Source organism: Gavia stellata, chromosome 1 (assembly GCF_030936135.1).
Source record: "Gavia stellata isolate bGavSte3 chromosome 1, bGavSte3.hap2, whole genome shotgun sequence".
Taxonomy (NCBI): Eukaryota; Metazoa; Chordata; class Aves; order Gaviiformes; family Gaviidae; genus Gavia; species Gavia stellata.
Genome location: NC_082594.1, coordinates 98210778 through 98223737, shown reverse-complemented (window position 1 = coordinate 98223737; position 12960 = coordinate 98210778). Strand labels below are relative to the sequence as shown.

The following is a 12960-nucleotide window of genomic DNA, read 5'->3' as shown; positions in this document are numbered from 1 at the left end:
GTAAATTTAAGTTTTGTTACAGCCTTTATGTTGTTTTCCTTGCTTCTTCCTGAGCCTTTAAGAAGTTAAAACCGAGGATAGTAAGCATCCTGCTGGGTCTGTATCACACATTCACTAAGATCAGGATATCTCTTGCTCTTTCTCTGTATTTTGTTCCTCCTTGCAGTTAAAATATGTGATATCTTTACGCAGTTTGTTTTACCCTGTAAATGACTTAAACATATACAGCAGTATTTCACAGCCCTGTTCAGGTCCTGTAGGGAGGTAATGCAGCCTTCTCAATGTTTCTCAGGGAAAATAAAGGAGACAAGCTTGAATAAATTTTAGGTGCTACAGACACGTGCTCCAAATCAAGTTAATTGAAACTCTGGACCCTCACTGGATGAATGCTTCATAATTTCTCTTTATTTCTAATATTAGGAGACAATTATATCTCAAACTTCTTCTCAAACACAGTTCAAGCCTTCAGTGAGGACTTCTGGATGGGCCCATCCATATTTGGTCCAGTACTCCACAGCAGGTAGGCATTTCTTCCTCAATACATGAGTTATAAGTAAATTATTTTCTGCAATATCTACAGACTGAATCCAAGGCCAAGCTCAGTGAGGCTCCACACTCTATTCCTTGGCAACAGGATGTAGTGGATGGTAAAAGTTCACGTGTTTCCAAGTGGGAGTCTGGACTAGTTCATGGAAGAGATATCGACTGAGGGTTATTAGCACATTCAGGACCTACCACCAAGTCAGGAAGTTCTTGAGCCAAAAATGGCTGTAGGCTGGGAGAGTATCAGGGAGACATCTTATACAAGCCAGCCCTGTGCTTAAGCTTGTCTTTGACCATCCATCTCCCAACCACTGCCAGGACGGAGGGTACTGCAGGAGATGGGCCCCTCCCTGTCTGACTCGGGGCAGATGTTCTGTGCCGCCCCGCAGTGCTGTGCCATCTACGGTAAACACCCCTCCACAGCTCAGCAAGGGTAAAATACTAACCTAACTTCCAGCAGCTTTGCACCTCTGTGTCTGTACAATGCTACCTAAGCACCAAGCGTTACGGCAAGCTCCCTGGTTGTAAGATTCCTCACAGATTATGAGCTCGTGTGTATAACGTTTGGTAAACGCTTTAAACGCGTTCTCAGACCCCTGCTGTAGTTTATCCCCTCTTCCTGCTGCTTCCAGAGGAATAGAGAGGGAGCCTCATCACACACAAAAAACAGGCCCAGCAGGTACCTAACTTCAGAGGCACTTCAGAGGGTTGGTGGGTCTTCTAGCATCTGGCTTCTTGGTGAACTGGTTGGACAGAGCTTTCTGCCACTGGGTAGCATGGCTGATGAATCTAACGCAAAACCTAGTCACGGATCTAGATTCAAGTCACCAGCACCAACACAACCCTAACAGCACGTGAACACCACCCCTTCCACTTCACGGGCAAGGAGGTGGTTCAGGCCCTGTTTTTGCAGGACCTCACTGAAATGTGGGTCATGGATTTGAGGAGAAAAAGAATAAAATGGAAACTCAGTGACAACCTTCTTTTCTCTCCATTTCCGAACCACAATGGCTTGCTCAGCTTGAAAGTCCCAGGCCCAGAAGAGCCACTTCCTTCTCGTGTGGGTGGGATGGCACAAGGCCTAATTAAATCGTGCTTCGATTCCCCATCTCCTTGGGGAATGCCATCCTGCATCCCCTCCAGGAGCTCATTAGGAAGCCAGGCCGCGAGCTGTGCCAATTATGAGTGCTGGAGGCAACGCCCGGCAGCTCTCCGCAGGGATGTCCCGGCCAGCCGCCTTGAGCGGCCAGTTCCCCGGAGAAGTGCCTGCTGCCTGCTTCGGCAGAGGGAAAGCCACGGCCACCCGCGGGACGGGCTGGCGCCCACAGCGGGGGGACGCTGCACACGCCTCCCCGCAGCGGCGCGGCCCCTCTGCGGGCCGGGGCCCCTCGGCCCCCTGGCACCGCCCCGCCGGCCCTCCTCAGCCCCGCGGCGGGGGCCGTGCCTGCTGGGGCGGGCCGGGGCGGAGGCGGCCCCAGCGCGGCGGGAGGCCGCTCCCTCCCTGTCCGCCTGCCTCCTGCAGCCAGTCTGGGCGGTGAGGCGGCACTCGAGGGCTCCGCGCGGCGCCGGCGGAGCGGGAGCCGCCGCCAGCAGCCGGGCGGGCAGCGGGGCACATGGCATGTCTGATGGCGGCTTTCTCCCTGGGCACCGCTTTGGTAAGGCGCGCCCTGCCCCCCCTGCCTCCCTCCGCGGGGCCGCGGCGAGGGGCGGGTGGGGGGGCTGCGCGGTCGAGGTGCGGGCTGGGGGGGACGGGGCGAGGGCTCCGCGGGGCGCCTTCCCGCTCTCCCTGAGGGAAAACCGGCGGCGGGCGGCGGGCCCGGGGCTGCGTCCCGCTGGGGGTGCCGCGTACCGGCTGCGGGACGGTCCCCGATCCGAGGCGGGTTGTGTGGGGGGACGGCGGCGCATGGCGCGGCTTGACCGCTGGTTACCTCTGGGCTGTAGCTGAGGCCGGGGGATTAGCGGCTGCTCCGAGCATGCTCCCTGCGCCGCTGCGCCCCGTCGTTTTCAAAACAGATTTGCGGAGGGACCGTAACCTTTGCATAACACCCGGGGCGAGCGGCACATGGGCTGGAGCGGGGCGGGGGACGCTCAGCTGTCAGGCGGCTGGGGAAGGAGCGGGCAGCGCCTGTGGGACCGTCCTGAACGGGCGGGCGTTTGCTGCCGTGCCCGGCGGGCGCCGGGAAGCAGTCCAGCTCCTTGCGGGCGAGATAAAACTATACGGGGAATAAAGCTGTATGAAACCAACTAAGGCGTGAGCGCAGTGTTTGGGAACATACGCTCTTCGTGTCTGGTGCGCGGGGGGTGGAAATGGACACCGGTTTGAAATGCAGGGCTGTACGTGCTCGTCGGTATGTCAGTGGAGAAATGGAGGGTTTCTTGGTGTCAGCGGATACACGAAGGGAGTTCAGGTGTGTTCGGGGAGCACTTACGCAGGGCTCGGGTGCGCCTGTGGCTGTCCTAACCACAGGAGCTGGCCGCCTTTTCGCAAGCAGAGGAGAAGCCACACTGGGAGCCGTCCCCGCCAGCCCGGGCTCCCGGGACCGGGGCATCCTCGCCCGTAGCAGGTGGTCCCTGGAGGAGGCAGGCGTGTGACGGAGGGCTGGCAGGACTCTGTCACCCGCTGCTGAAAACGGGCATTTCAGTCCACTGGGTGATGGAAACGGCTTGTTTAATGTCCCAGGAACAAGTGTCTCTGGCTTCATACTCCCGGATGATTAAGTAGGCAGAGACAAGGACCTTGTCCAAAGGATGTTTCTTTTTGAATTGATCTAAACTGGAGAAGCTCAGACTGTCCCCTGAATACTCAAAGTGACCTGCTCATTGAGTCTTAGTTTTTGGATATTCCCTCTGATGTGTGAAGGTGCTCAGTGGTTCCTCTGAACCAAACAGCTTATGAGTGCCAAAGTAAGCCTTGAAAACATTCAGGAAAGAATATCGTTAACTCACCTTCCCGTATTTTTTAGGGAAGAGGGAGGTCCCCCTACTTTAGTTGTTCAGTTCTAAGATGTTTCACGTTACTCTCGTTATGTTCAAATTACATGCCATTACAGTCAACTATTTAAGAAATTGGGAGTAAGTGTTACTGGATACCTGACCTCTGAGTAAGTTGAGAGCACAATTAAAATCGCTTTCTTGAGAAAATGTGGTAAGCAGAGCTGATTTTTTACATCCAGAACTTGGGGCTTGTGCTTGAAGAACCTGAAGATGCTAGCTATAGAGTGGTTACGTAGGATTGGTTTTTTTGATGTTTTTCATCAGCGTTCATGACAAGTGACTGATCTGAGCAGCACTGCTTTTATAACATAAATGGGAAGACCACTAACTGTGACAGAGAGGGTGAAAATGGCGCAGTGAAAAGGAGGCAATATGACTTCTTAGTTGCATTGGAGGATAAGTAGAGGGAGACAGTGGCAAGACCTACAGCTCTTCGTTTGAGGGTGTTCAACCCTGATGCCTTGAGAAGTAGTGCAGCACATAGGCTTTCCAAGAGATACCTTTGGGGACATGTAGATTGTTGGGCAGATGTGACATCATGGAAAGCCTAGCACAGAAGCCAGCTACGGAAGTCTTTTGCAATACAGATCTGCATTAAAAATACCAATTTTTCCAATAGACAGCTGTGCAGATGTTGGGCTCTGCTTATGACATACTCCAAACAACAGGTGACAGTGAACAGCCTCTGAACTGTTATAAATTCTGTTTAGTTGAAGAAAATTCATGATTGTTTTACTTCTGGTGTTATACTCATCCTGTTGATATGGGCGCAAGGTGCCCATTCAGGTGAAAGGAATGGAAAAAGTTCAGATTTTGTGTGCATAATAAAGAAGAAGAGAAAGGCAGGTGACAGGCCATTGTCATGGTCAGGAGAGGAGGGGAAAGAGATTCAGTCCAAAAAATGCCAAGTGGAATTGCACTGAGCGCTATGATGGGCAAAGTGTAGTAAGAGGTATGGCTGTAAGCATAAAGCATTGACCTTACAGTGTCAACGGTGCAAGTACTGGAGCAGGGTTTAATATGTTTATGTAACTGATAAGATTTTCATTAGGCATCACTGTCAAGCAAGGAAAGCGTGCAAGGATTTTGGGTGGAAAGCACTATGCTTCCCTAACAGACCTCTAGGAAAGAAGTTGTATTGTTCCAGGTTGCAAAGTCTCCAGAACTATCAGTGCAGGAGCAAATAAGTCACAAAATAGTACATTTCAAAATTTGCGGAAATATAACTTGTGCAATTTCACATTTACAGCAGTATATTCTGGTCCAAAGGAATAAGAGCTCTTAGACTTTTTGAGTCATTGTCTTTTGAAATGTCTGCACAAATAACAATTCAGCTAGATCCCTTCCCCCTTCAGCTCTGTCCCAATACAAGCACTGGAATTAGAGTAACTAGAACCGAATTCTTTGAGTGCATGAGAAACCAAATACAATAGGGACTGACCTTACAAATGTTGTATTAATCTGGTGCAAGAGCTACTCTGTTCTGAAGATACTAATGTGCTGTGTATATACTCTTTGAGGGGAAACTGGTGCTAAAGGAACTGCCCTTTGCGTGCTGCAAGTGCAAGAGCTCTTTTATCTCTTCTGTCAAGACACTGGCAGAACAAACAAAAGATTGTTTTATTTTTTTTTCCTTTCACCTTTCAGCACATTACTGTGCTGGCTTCTTGTGTTATTTAAATAATAATTCTTCTAATGCAGAAGGTTTTGAAATGTGTTCCTAAACAAAAGTCTGTGAACTTTGTCCTTTCTCCAACTTTTTCCCTCTAGGACGGCAGCAATTCTGCTTGTACCATGGCCGAGCCAAAGTCAGTGTGTGTTTCGGTGGATGAAGTGGTCTCAAATGGCACAGATAACCAAGATGTTCGACTGATGAATGGACATTTAAAAAAGGTGGACAATACTCTGACAGAAGCTCATCGTTTCTCCTACCTACCCCGCAGACCAGCTGTGAATATTGAGTTTAAAGAACTGTCATACTCTATCCAAGAAGGGCCATGGTGGAGGAAGAAAGGTGAGGAAAACTTAATGTTTTGGCTGACATACTAACGTTATTGCCCATGTGGGTGGTCATGATAGTTGGAATGAGTCTGTTGGATGGCGAAGCAAAGCAAGTAAAGGGAGCGTGTTTTCACAGTTGCTTCTTGCTTGGCTTTTTGATACACTCACTGTCCCCCAGCTGGCACTGGGGAACTTTCCCGGAGCCTGATGCAGTGGGGTATATGGCCTCTTGCACTCCAAGAAACTCTAGATGCAGTAGTTCATGCAACCACTTATTTTTCCCTCCCAATTCTAAAGTATCTGAGGTAAATATAGTATTGCTGTGCTGCCAAATATCTGTCCCATGATCTTGCATGTCTACAATTTGTTGTTGAGGGTGGGCAGAGCATGCAGTAGTTTACAGATGGGGGCGGGGGGAAAAAGGATGCTTTTTTTACTTCTGCGATTGGCTGTTTTGTGGAATGGTTATTTTTTCAGTACTCTTTCAGGATAGCAGGCATCTCAGAATTTCAGAAGGCATTTGAAACCAGGATAAATGTTATTCTCTTAAAACGCGATGTTTGGAAATAAATGCTGTGAGCTATAGGAATGTCAGCCCACCCATGTCTCTTGGTGTTCTACGATGGGTGTCTCTAAGCTTACCATTTCTTTTAACTGATGAAGTCACTGGCTATTGCTAGAACTGAATCCTGAGGTTTAGTCAAGGATCAGGATGCTCTTGCTAGCTACTTTTCTAATAATACACAGCAAAGAGTTCACAGCCTACAACACAGGGCACACCAAAATGATACAGGTACTAAATGCATCTCAAGGAAGTGGTTACCACTTTCCTCTCACAATCCAGTTGCACTTATAGCTGACTCTGAGACAATTCTTCTGGTGCTGATTTACTGATGGGAGTAATGAGGGCATATTCAGCTCTCTTCACGTGCTCTTGATCTATTCCAGTTCTGAAAGGTGGGTGTAAGGTGGCTCTGTCCTTTTTCATCTGCTTTGTATTTGTTCTGTTTATACCTTCATCTGCCTTGTGTAGCCATGTGTTTCCTAGAGAGTTTTTGGTTTTTGTGTGTGTGTGACTAGTCATTTCTGAAAGGGAAACTAGGTCGTGCAGTAAATTCCTGCTAGCGAAAAGAAGTAAGCCCAAGAGAAAATATTGACCTCTTGAGGAGAATTTTGTGTACTAAATGACATAATTGCTTTTCCTCAAGGAATTCTCCATTAGTAACGTAAATTGGTATGGTTGTGTGCTTTAATTCTCTTTAAGAGATAAGCCCCTGCCAGTGCGCCGCCCACCTGAGCTGTACTTGATACCTGCACTTGCTCTGAATCTGTAAATCCACTGGCTTAAAGGTTCCACTTGAAATTTTTTCACGAAGTACATTGCTGCTGTCTGGAAATTGTGTCATTATCACAACACCAAGGCTTTAATAGTCTGAAAATGTGTGGTATGAAAAACACTGGATCTATGGCCATGGAAGTGCTACTGTATGTGGACAGCCTGTGCATACAGTTACTCATTTGTTGAAGGATGTGCAAACTTGAGACTTTAATGGGTTTTTTAACATCAAAACTGTATGTGCACACACCTGCCTTCCTTTAATTGTTTATTAAAATTGCATTTAGTGATACTGTCCATAGGAGAACAACTTGGTTTAGCAGCAACTTTCATACATTCAAAATTATTTTTTATCTTATCAACAAACTCAATCGTTGATTTTCTGCTCCCCCCCACCCCCAACAAATGGAACTATGCCAAAGTGTCTCATGTAGAATTTAAAAACTTAAGGTTTTTCACTGGATCTCTTTCTTATTGGTCAAAAATGATCGAGGGGTTCTAGACCAAAAACCTCTGTCCACATTTGCTGACATGTCTGAGTGACTTGGCTTGAACAAAATGGCACATCCGGACAAAATGTCCTGCTGCTGAAAAGGACCAGTTGTGGTATTTAGCTCTAGGGCATGGCTGGCTATGACTGTGTCACTACACTTAGTTTTGAAAGAGGAGATTAAATTTTTCTGCCTATCTGTGAGGAGGAGTTCATATTCTCCCCTCCTCACCTGGTCTTGCACCATATGTCTTTCCTCGGACCACTAAGGACAGCCTCTGAGTGGCTGTGAGGCATGCTGTCTGCCAGCAGGTCTTGGCACTCTTCTGCTAGCCAAGGATCTAAAAAAAAGACTTGGAGGGTTTACAGTCAATGCCAAGCTGAACATGAGCCAAAGTATACTCTCACTGCAAGTAAGGTAAACCACATAATAAGGTCCCTTTGGAGGACTTGGCCAGATGGAGGCAAGTTGTTATCCTTCTCAACATTGGTGAGAGCACAACTGGAATACTGTATCCAGTTTTGGGCCCTTCAGATCAACAGAGATATGGGGAAGCTGGAAAGGGTCTGTCAGAGGGGTAAAAATTTGGTCAGGGGACCTACGAAGAGAGGCTGAGGAAGGTGGGCTTGCTTGGTCTAGTGAAAGGGAAGCTGGGGGACGATCTCATTCTGGCGTACGACTACCTAGAGGGCAGTTATAAAGACAGTGGAGTCAAACTCCTGTCAGTAGTGCCAGCTGATACACAAGAGCCAATGGCCACAGACTGCAGTTTGGGTGGCTTATGGTGAACGTTAGGAAATACCTGTTCACCAGGAGGTTGGTGCTGCACTGGGACAGGTCACCCAGAGATGGTGTGCTTTCTCCCTGCCAGGGGGTGTAGAAAATTTGGCTGGGCAGAGCCACAGCTGACCTGATCTTGTGCTGGTGATCGATCGTCTTGCTTTGAGCAGAAGGCTGGACTAGGTGACCTCCAAAGGTCCCTTGCAAGCAACACTTCTATGATTGAGTGAATTGCTAGCCAAATTATAGAAACCTTCTATGAACAAACATGAACAGCCATGTTCCCTGCATGTTCCCATGTTCTATGAACAGCCATGTTCCCTACTCCAGGTACTGACACAATGTATTGGTTTTAATAGAAAAGGTTTTCCATTAGAAAAATAGAAAACTGAATTGTCTAAATTGTCTCAAATGAAGGTAAGAACCAAGCTGTCAGATTCCTTGAATTGTTTTAGTGGTTCTGCAATAGAACTGTTTGTGTGCAATTTTGCATATCTCTGTTTGAAACTGGTGGCCTTGTACATGAATACATTATACATAAAACTATTCTGAATGCCTCTTACTGGTTTCTCCTCCAGAGGGAAGCTGGGACTTTGCAATGGGTTTTAATCTGTCTCTGCTCAACAAAAGGGCAATATTGTGCCTTGAAACATTGGTGGGTGTTTTAGCTCTGTACTCGTTGTGAGTTCCCTGTGCTAAAAGGATCTGTCATTGCCGTGATGTGAAATTTTTAAATTCACTTTTTTAGGAGAGGAGTAGCAGACAACCCATTCCTGAAGGTACAAAGTCCAGTGTAGGAAATGCAACTGATTTTTAAAAAACAGTAAACTTGTATGCACAAGCTGGGAAAAAAAAAAAATGGAAGGTGTCTCTTAGTTCACATTGTTCTTGGGTGCTGGTCATTGCAGGCAGTAAGGGATGCTGTTATGAAAATGTGCCTTTTAAATTAATGGTGTTTCTATTCTGAAATGGAGCTTGGAAAAAAATTCTATTTCTACGACTTTCTCCATGACTGTAATGAATTAGTTAAAACCTTTCATGAGTGTTGGATCACAAAGGGAGAAGTATAGTTTCCTTGCAAAGACAATTTGTGCCAGCATGTTGGAGAGGAATTCAACTGAAGAGCAACAACAAAAAACTGTACTCCCTTCAGTAAAAATGGTATTGCAAAGTAATGTTAAGGTTAGGCTCTAAATTAACAAAAGGAGGAATAATTAGTAATGCTGCCATTGTGTTCTGTACTTAGCTGTATTGTTCAGACAATGAAACTCATGGTATGTAACATCATTTACTTTTTATTAAAAGCACAAAGAAATGTGACTTTGCATTGCTTGTCAACAACAAAGAAGCTAAATAAGCCATCGTAGAGTTCAAATTGGAATTTTTCATTGATTTGTGCCTCAGCCTTAAAGTGCCTAATTTATCTATTAAATCTCATTTTCTCTTTAAAAATAAGGAAGGGCATTTTCATTCTGAGGTTTATATGATAAATGCTGTTCTACTCATTTGAGTTTTTATCAAATTCATAGCAAAGATTGGTATGACTCTGGACCTGATTCATTCATGGTGTAATTCCTCTTGAAGTCAGTGGTATTAACAGGAATCTGGTAGGTGAGTCCTTGAGCAAAGACGCTGTATGTGACCCATTCTGTTCAGTCAGAGTTCTTACCAATATGGGAATTTGGAAGAGGTTACAGAGGTAAAAGTTTCAGAAGGTCTCAGATGACTTTGGCATTTTCCCCATAAAGCTTTTAGGGAATTAGTCAACTGGTAGAATCAACTGTTTCTTCAGTTTTGAAGCAAAGAGATTGGTAAGTGACTTAATTCAGATCCTGTGAGGGTATGGATCTTCCAGAACCAAAAAAATGTGTCTTGATCTTTGAATCCAGCCTTTGTTGAAGCATGTGCCAGGGGTCCTCTGCAGTCAGCAAAGTTCCAGATTCACGTAGGAGAGCTGCAGGACTGCTGGAGCAGAGACAGTGTGTTGTAAGATTAAGATGAACTGGCAAAGACAGAAAAAGGAAACTTCAGCACACAAAGAAATAATAGGGCTGTTTAGTCTGAGAATGCCTTCACTTTTCTTTTAGGAAGAGGGCACCGGCTGGCTTGGAGGGGAAGAAAAAAAGGAGAGTCCTCCGTTAGATCCAGTATGGGCTTCTTAAATGAGGAAAAGCAAGATTCACAGAGCTTCAGAACAAACTGTGTCCAAAATTTCAGTGTCTTATCACAAAGCCATTTATCTATGGGTTGAGAAAGAGATCTGAAAGTGGATCTTATCTTGGCTTCTGAACTGTCTGTTTAAACTGTGGTTTGAAAGGCAAACCACAGAAACATGTAATGGTGTTACCAGTTTATAGAAAAATTATCGATGCATAGGTTTTAATTCTAGGACTGCCAGAAAACTGTTTGCAAGAGGATTTCGGAGAAAAGTCAGTGCCTTAGCTTTCTGCCATTTTTGTTAAAAGTGCTATAAATCTGAACAGAGTGAGTGGTTTGGGAATAAAATTATGAATAGTCCCAAATAACAAGAGGGCATGAAAAGTGCTTTGGAGCCTTCTGTCTTGGTCAAATTCATTCAGCTTTACATTGAAAAGATACATACATTCTACATACCCACCTGTTGTTTCTAGGTGGTTTTGTTCTAATGTAGGATGGGAATGGAAGTATTGTTCCTACGTAACTTGAGTGCATCCAGGAAGAAAGTGATAATAAATTGGCTTTCAAAACTCCACAACAGCTCAGGGATTACTTTTTTTTTCTCATACTTGTCAGTATTCATGGTTAATTAGGCAACATTTTAGTTGGAAATTTCTCCGTTGTTATTTTTAGGACCATAATGACTCATTTGTGCTGCGTTCCAGTGTAAGTTCTGGTAGGATTTGGTCTTTAGTAACCCCCGAGGGAATGGGCTCCAGCCGGTCAAAATGCAGCCGGGTATTTTTATGGAGCAGTTTAGTAGCAATAGAGAAATTCATGCTCAGCAGAAAATGTGGTATTTCTGTTATTTTGGGTTTGTTCTAATGGCTCAGACCCTGTGGAAACAATCAGCCAGCGAGGTGCTGTCTTTTCTCACAAGGTTGTTTTTTCATAGTTTTGAGATTCAGCACATTAAACGGCAGGAGTGGAAGGAGGGGAATGAAGGACCGTGCTTATTCTGGATGGCTCCATCGTGTCCGATGGGAAAACACAGAGTCTTTGGCAAGTTGTTTGATATTCATGAAATGCAAAAAATGGCCATCACAGTCCAAGATAGTGTCATCAAAACAGCTAGATACCTACATTTCAGCGAAGAGGTCTGTATATTATGTTAATGCTGATCTCTGCATAAGATGGAAACTTAACCCCCTGTCAGATCATCAGCAGAGATCTAAACAGGCTGGGGTTTGCTGATTTGCTTTGGTGCTCTGTTACGAATTAGTTCTGGTACGTGCACTTGAACAGACCTGTTTCTTTTTATTTAGTTAGGCTTTTTTTTGCTGCATCCTTTTTGTGACTTTGTTTTAAAGATTTCACCCACCCCTGAGATGTCTGAAGACCCAAATGAAGAAGGGGAGGGGGGGCGAGGAGGGGAGGATTTGCCCTAAATTATTTGCTAATCCTCGCTGGAGGAGTCGGAAAAAGCCTGTCCTCATCCCCAGCAGGTGCACTGCGGTAGAGGTGCCGCATGCACGGTCTGGGTCTCGCCCGCCGCGGTTACTGGCGGGCAATGCACTGCAGTAACCCGGCGGCAATGCTCTCGCTGCCGCCTGGGCCCTGGTTGGCTGCTCCAGGCGCTGTTGCTAAGATGGGAGGAAAAGATGCAGAACGATAAAGAGCAAAACCCACTTTCCGAGAGAGGGTTTGGGTTTGGGGTTTTTTTTCGCCTTTCTCTGACAGATGGGTTGTATTGTTTTCGTCCATTTTTGCCTGTGTTGTCTGAGAGCGTGTCTTCATCTCAGAGAGCAGGATGTATGCAAATTAAGATCCATATGTTAGAAAGAATAACCAAGTTAAGCTGGTTGAGATAAACTGCGATTCTTTTTCAGTAACTTGAAATGTTAGCGAAATTAATGAAAATTAAACGTGATTTTTAGCAGAGGATTTCTAAATGTGTGTTTCAACCTTGATAAAATCCATTCAGTTTTTCTTTTAACACTTAAGCTGTCTCAAGATGGTAAAAATACACTGAGTAGTCACTGTTACCAGGATAGTTCACAGCGTTTTATTAAGTGATATATAACTCTTCCTAGCATCCTCTTGCGTGGGTTATATAAAATAGAGGTTATTGGTGACAAGTCTTGGTCAGCCCCTTTGTCTGATCCTTCTACTGTTTCCCTGCTGAGTATGACCTTACTTCAGCATTACTTATTTTCCTCCATGCGGAACCCATTGTTATTGTTGTGGATTTTTTTTTTGTACCTGGAGCTTTTTTTGGAAATGCGTCTGAGTTTGACTCAGTGAGTTTTGGTCACTGAGTCTTTGTGTGAATAGAAAGTATTTTTCTTCTTTCTCTTTGCCATATTGTTTATTAAAACTAAACATTACAATGGCCTGACTGTTTTTCATTCTGGCTAATGTTTTAATACAATAAATTTTATTAGTTGATGTTGTGAAAACTTGTGGCCGAGGAAGGAAGTTTGAGAGATACCAATTAAAACATTTCAGAATTTATATGCCAGGGAAGTGGTGATGGCAATGGTGATGATGAGTTGTTGGGAGTTTAAGCAATCGTCTCCGCTGTTTCCATCTCACAGTAAGCTTGTGTTGGGGCCTGGCTGTAACTCACCCTGACAGTCCTCCACTACAGCTTTCTGTACACTGAGTGGGATTTGATGA

The 12960-nt window shown here is 45.4% G+C and overlaps 1 protein-coding gene across 5 annotated transcripts in view; it reads left to right on the top strand.

The window, feature by feature from the left end:
- Positions 1-2156: 2156 nt before the first annotated feature.
- The window catches only part of ABCG1 (ATP binding cassette subfamily G member 1), a 54992-nt gene continuing 44188 nt past the window's right edge, over positions 2157-12960 (top strand). For 3 of the 5 annotated variants that reach the window (XM_059817460.1, XM_059817443.1, XM_059817452.1), the window contains exons 1-2: positions 2157-2198; positions 5308-5551. In XM_059817460.1, the coding sequence (XP_059673443.1) occupies positions 2157-2198; positions 5308-5551 (286 nt within the window). Of the gene's footprint in view, positions 2199-5307; positions 5552-12960 lie in introns of those variants that run through there. The other 2 variants (XM_059817477.1, XM_059817468.1) reach the window with 1 other exon arrangement.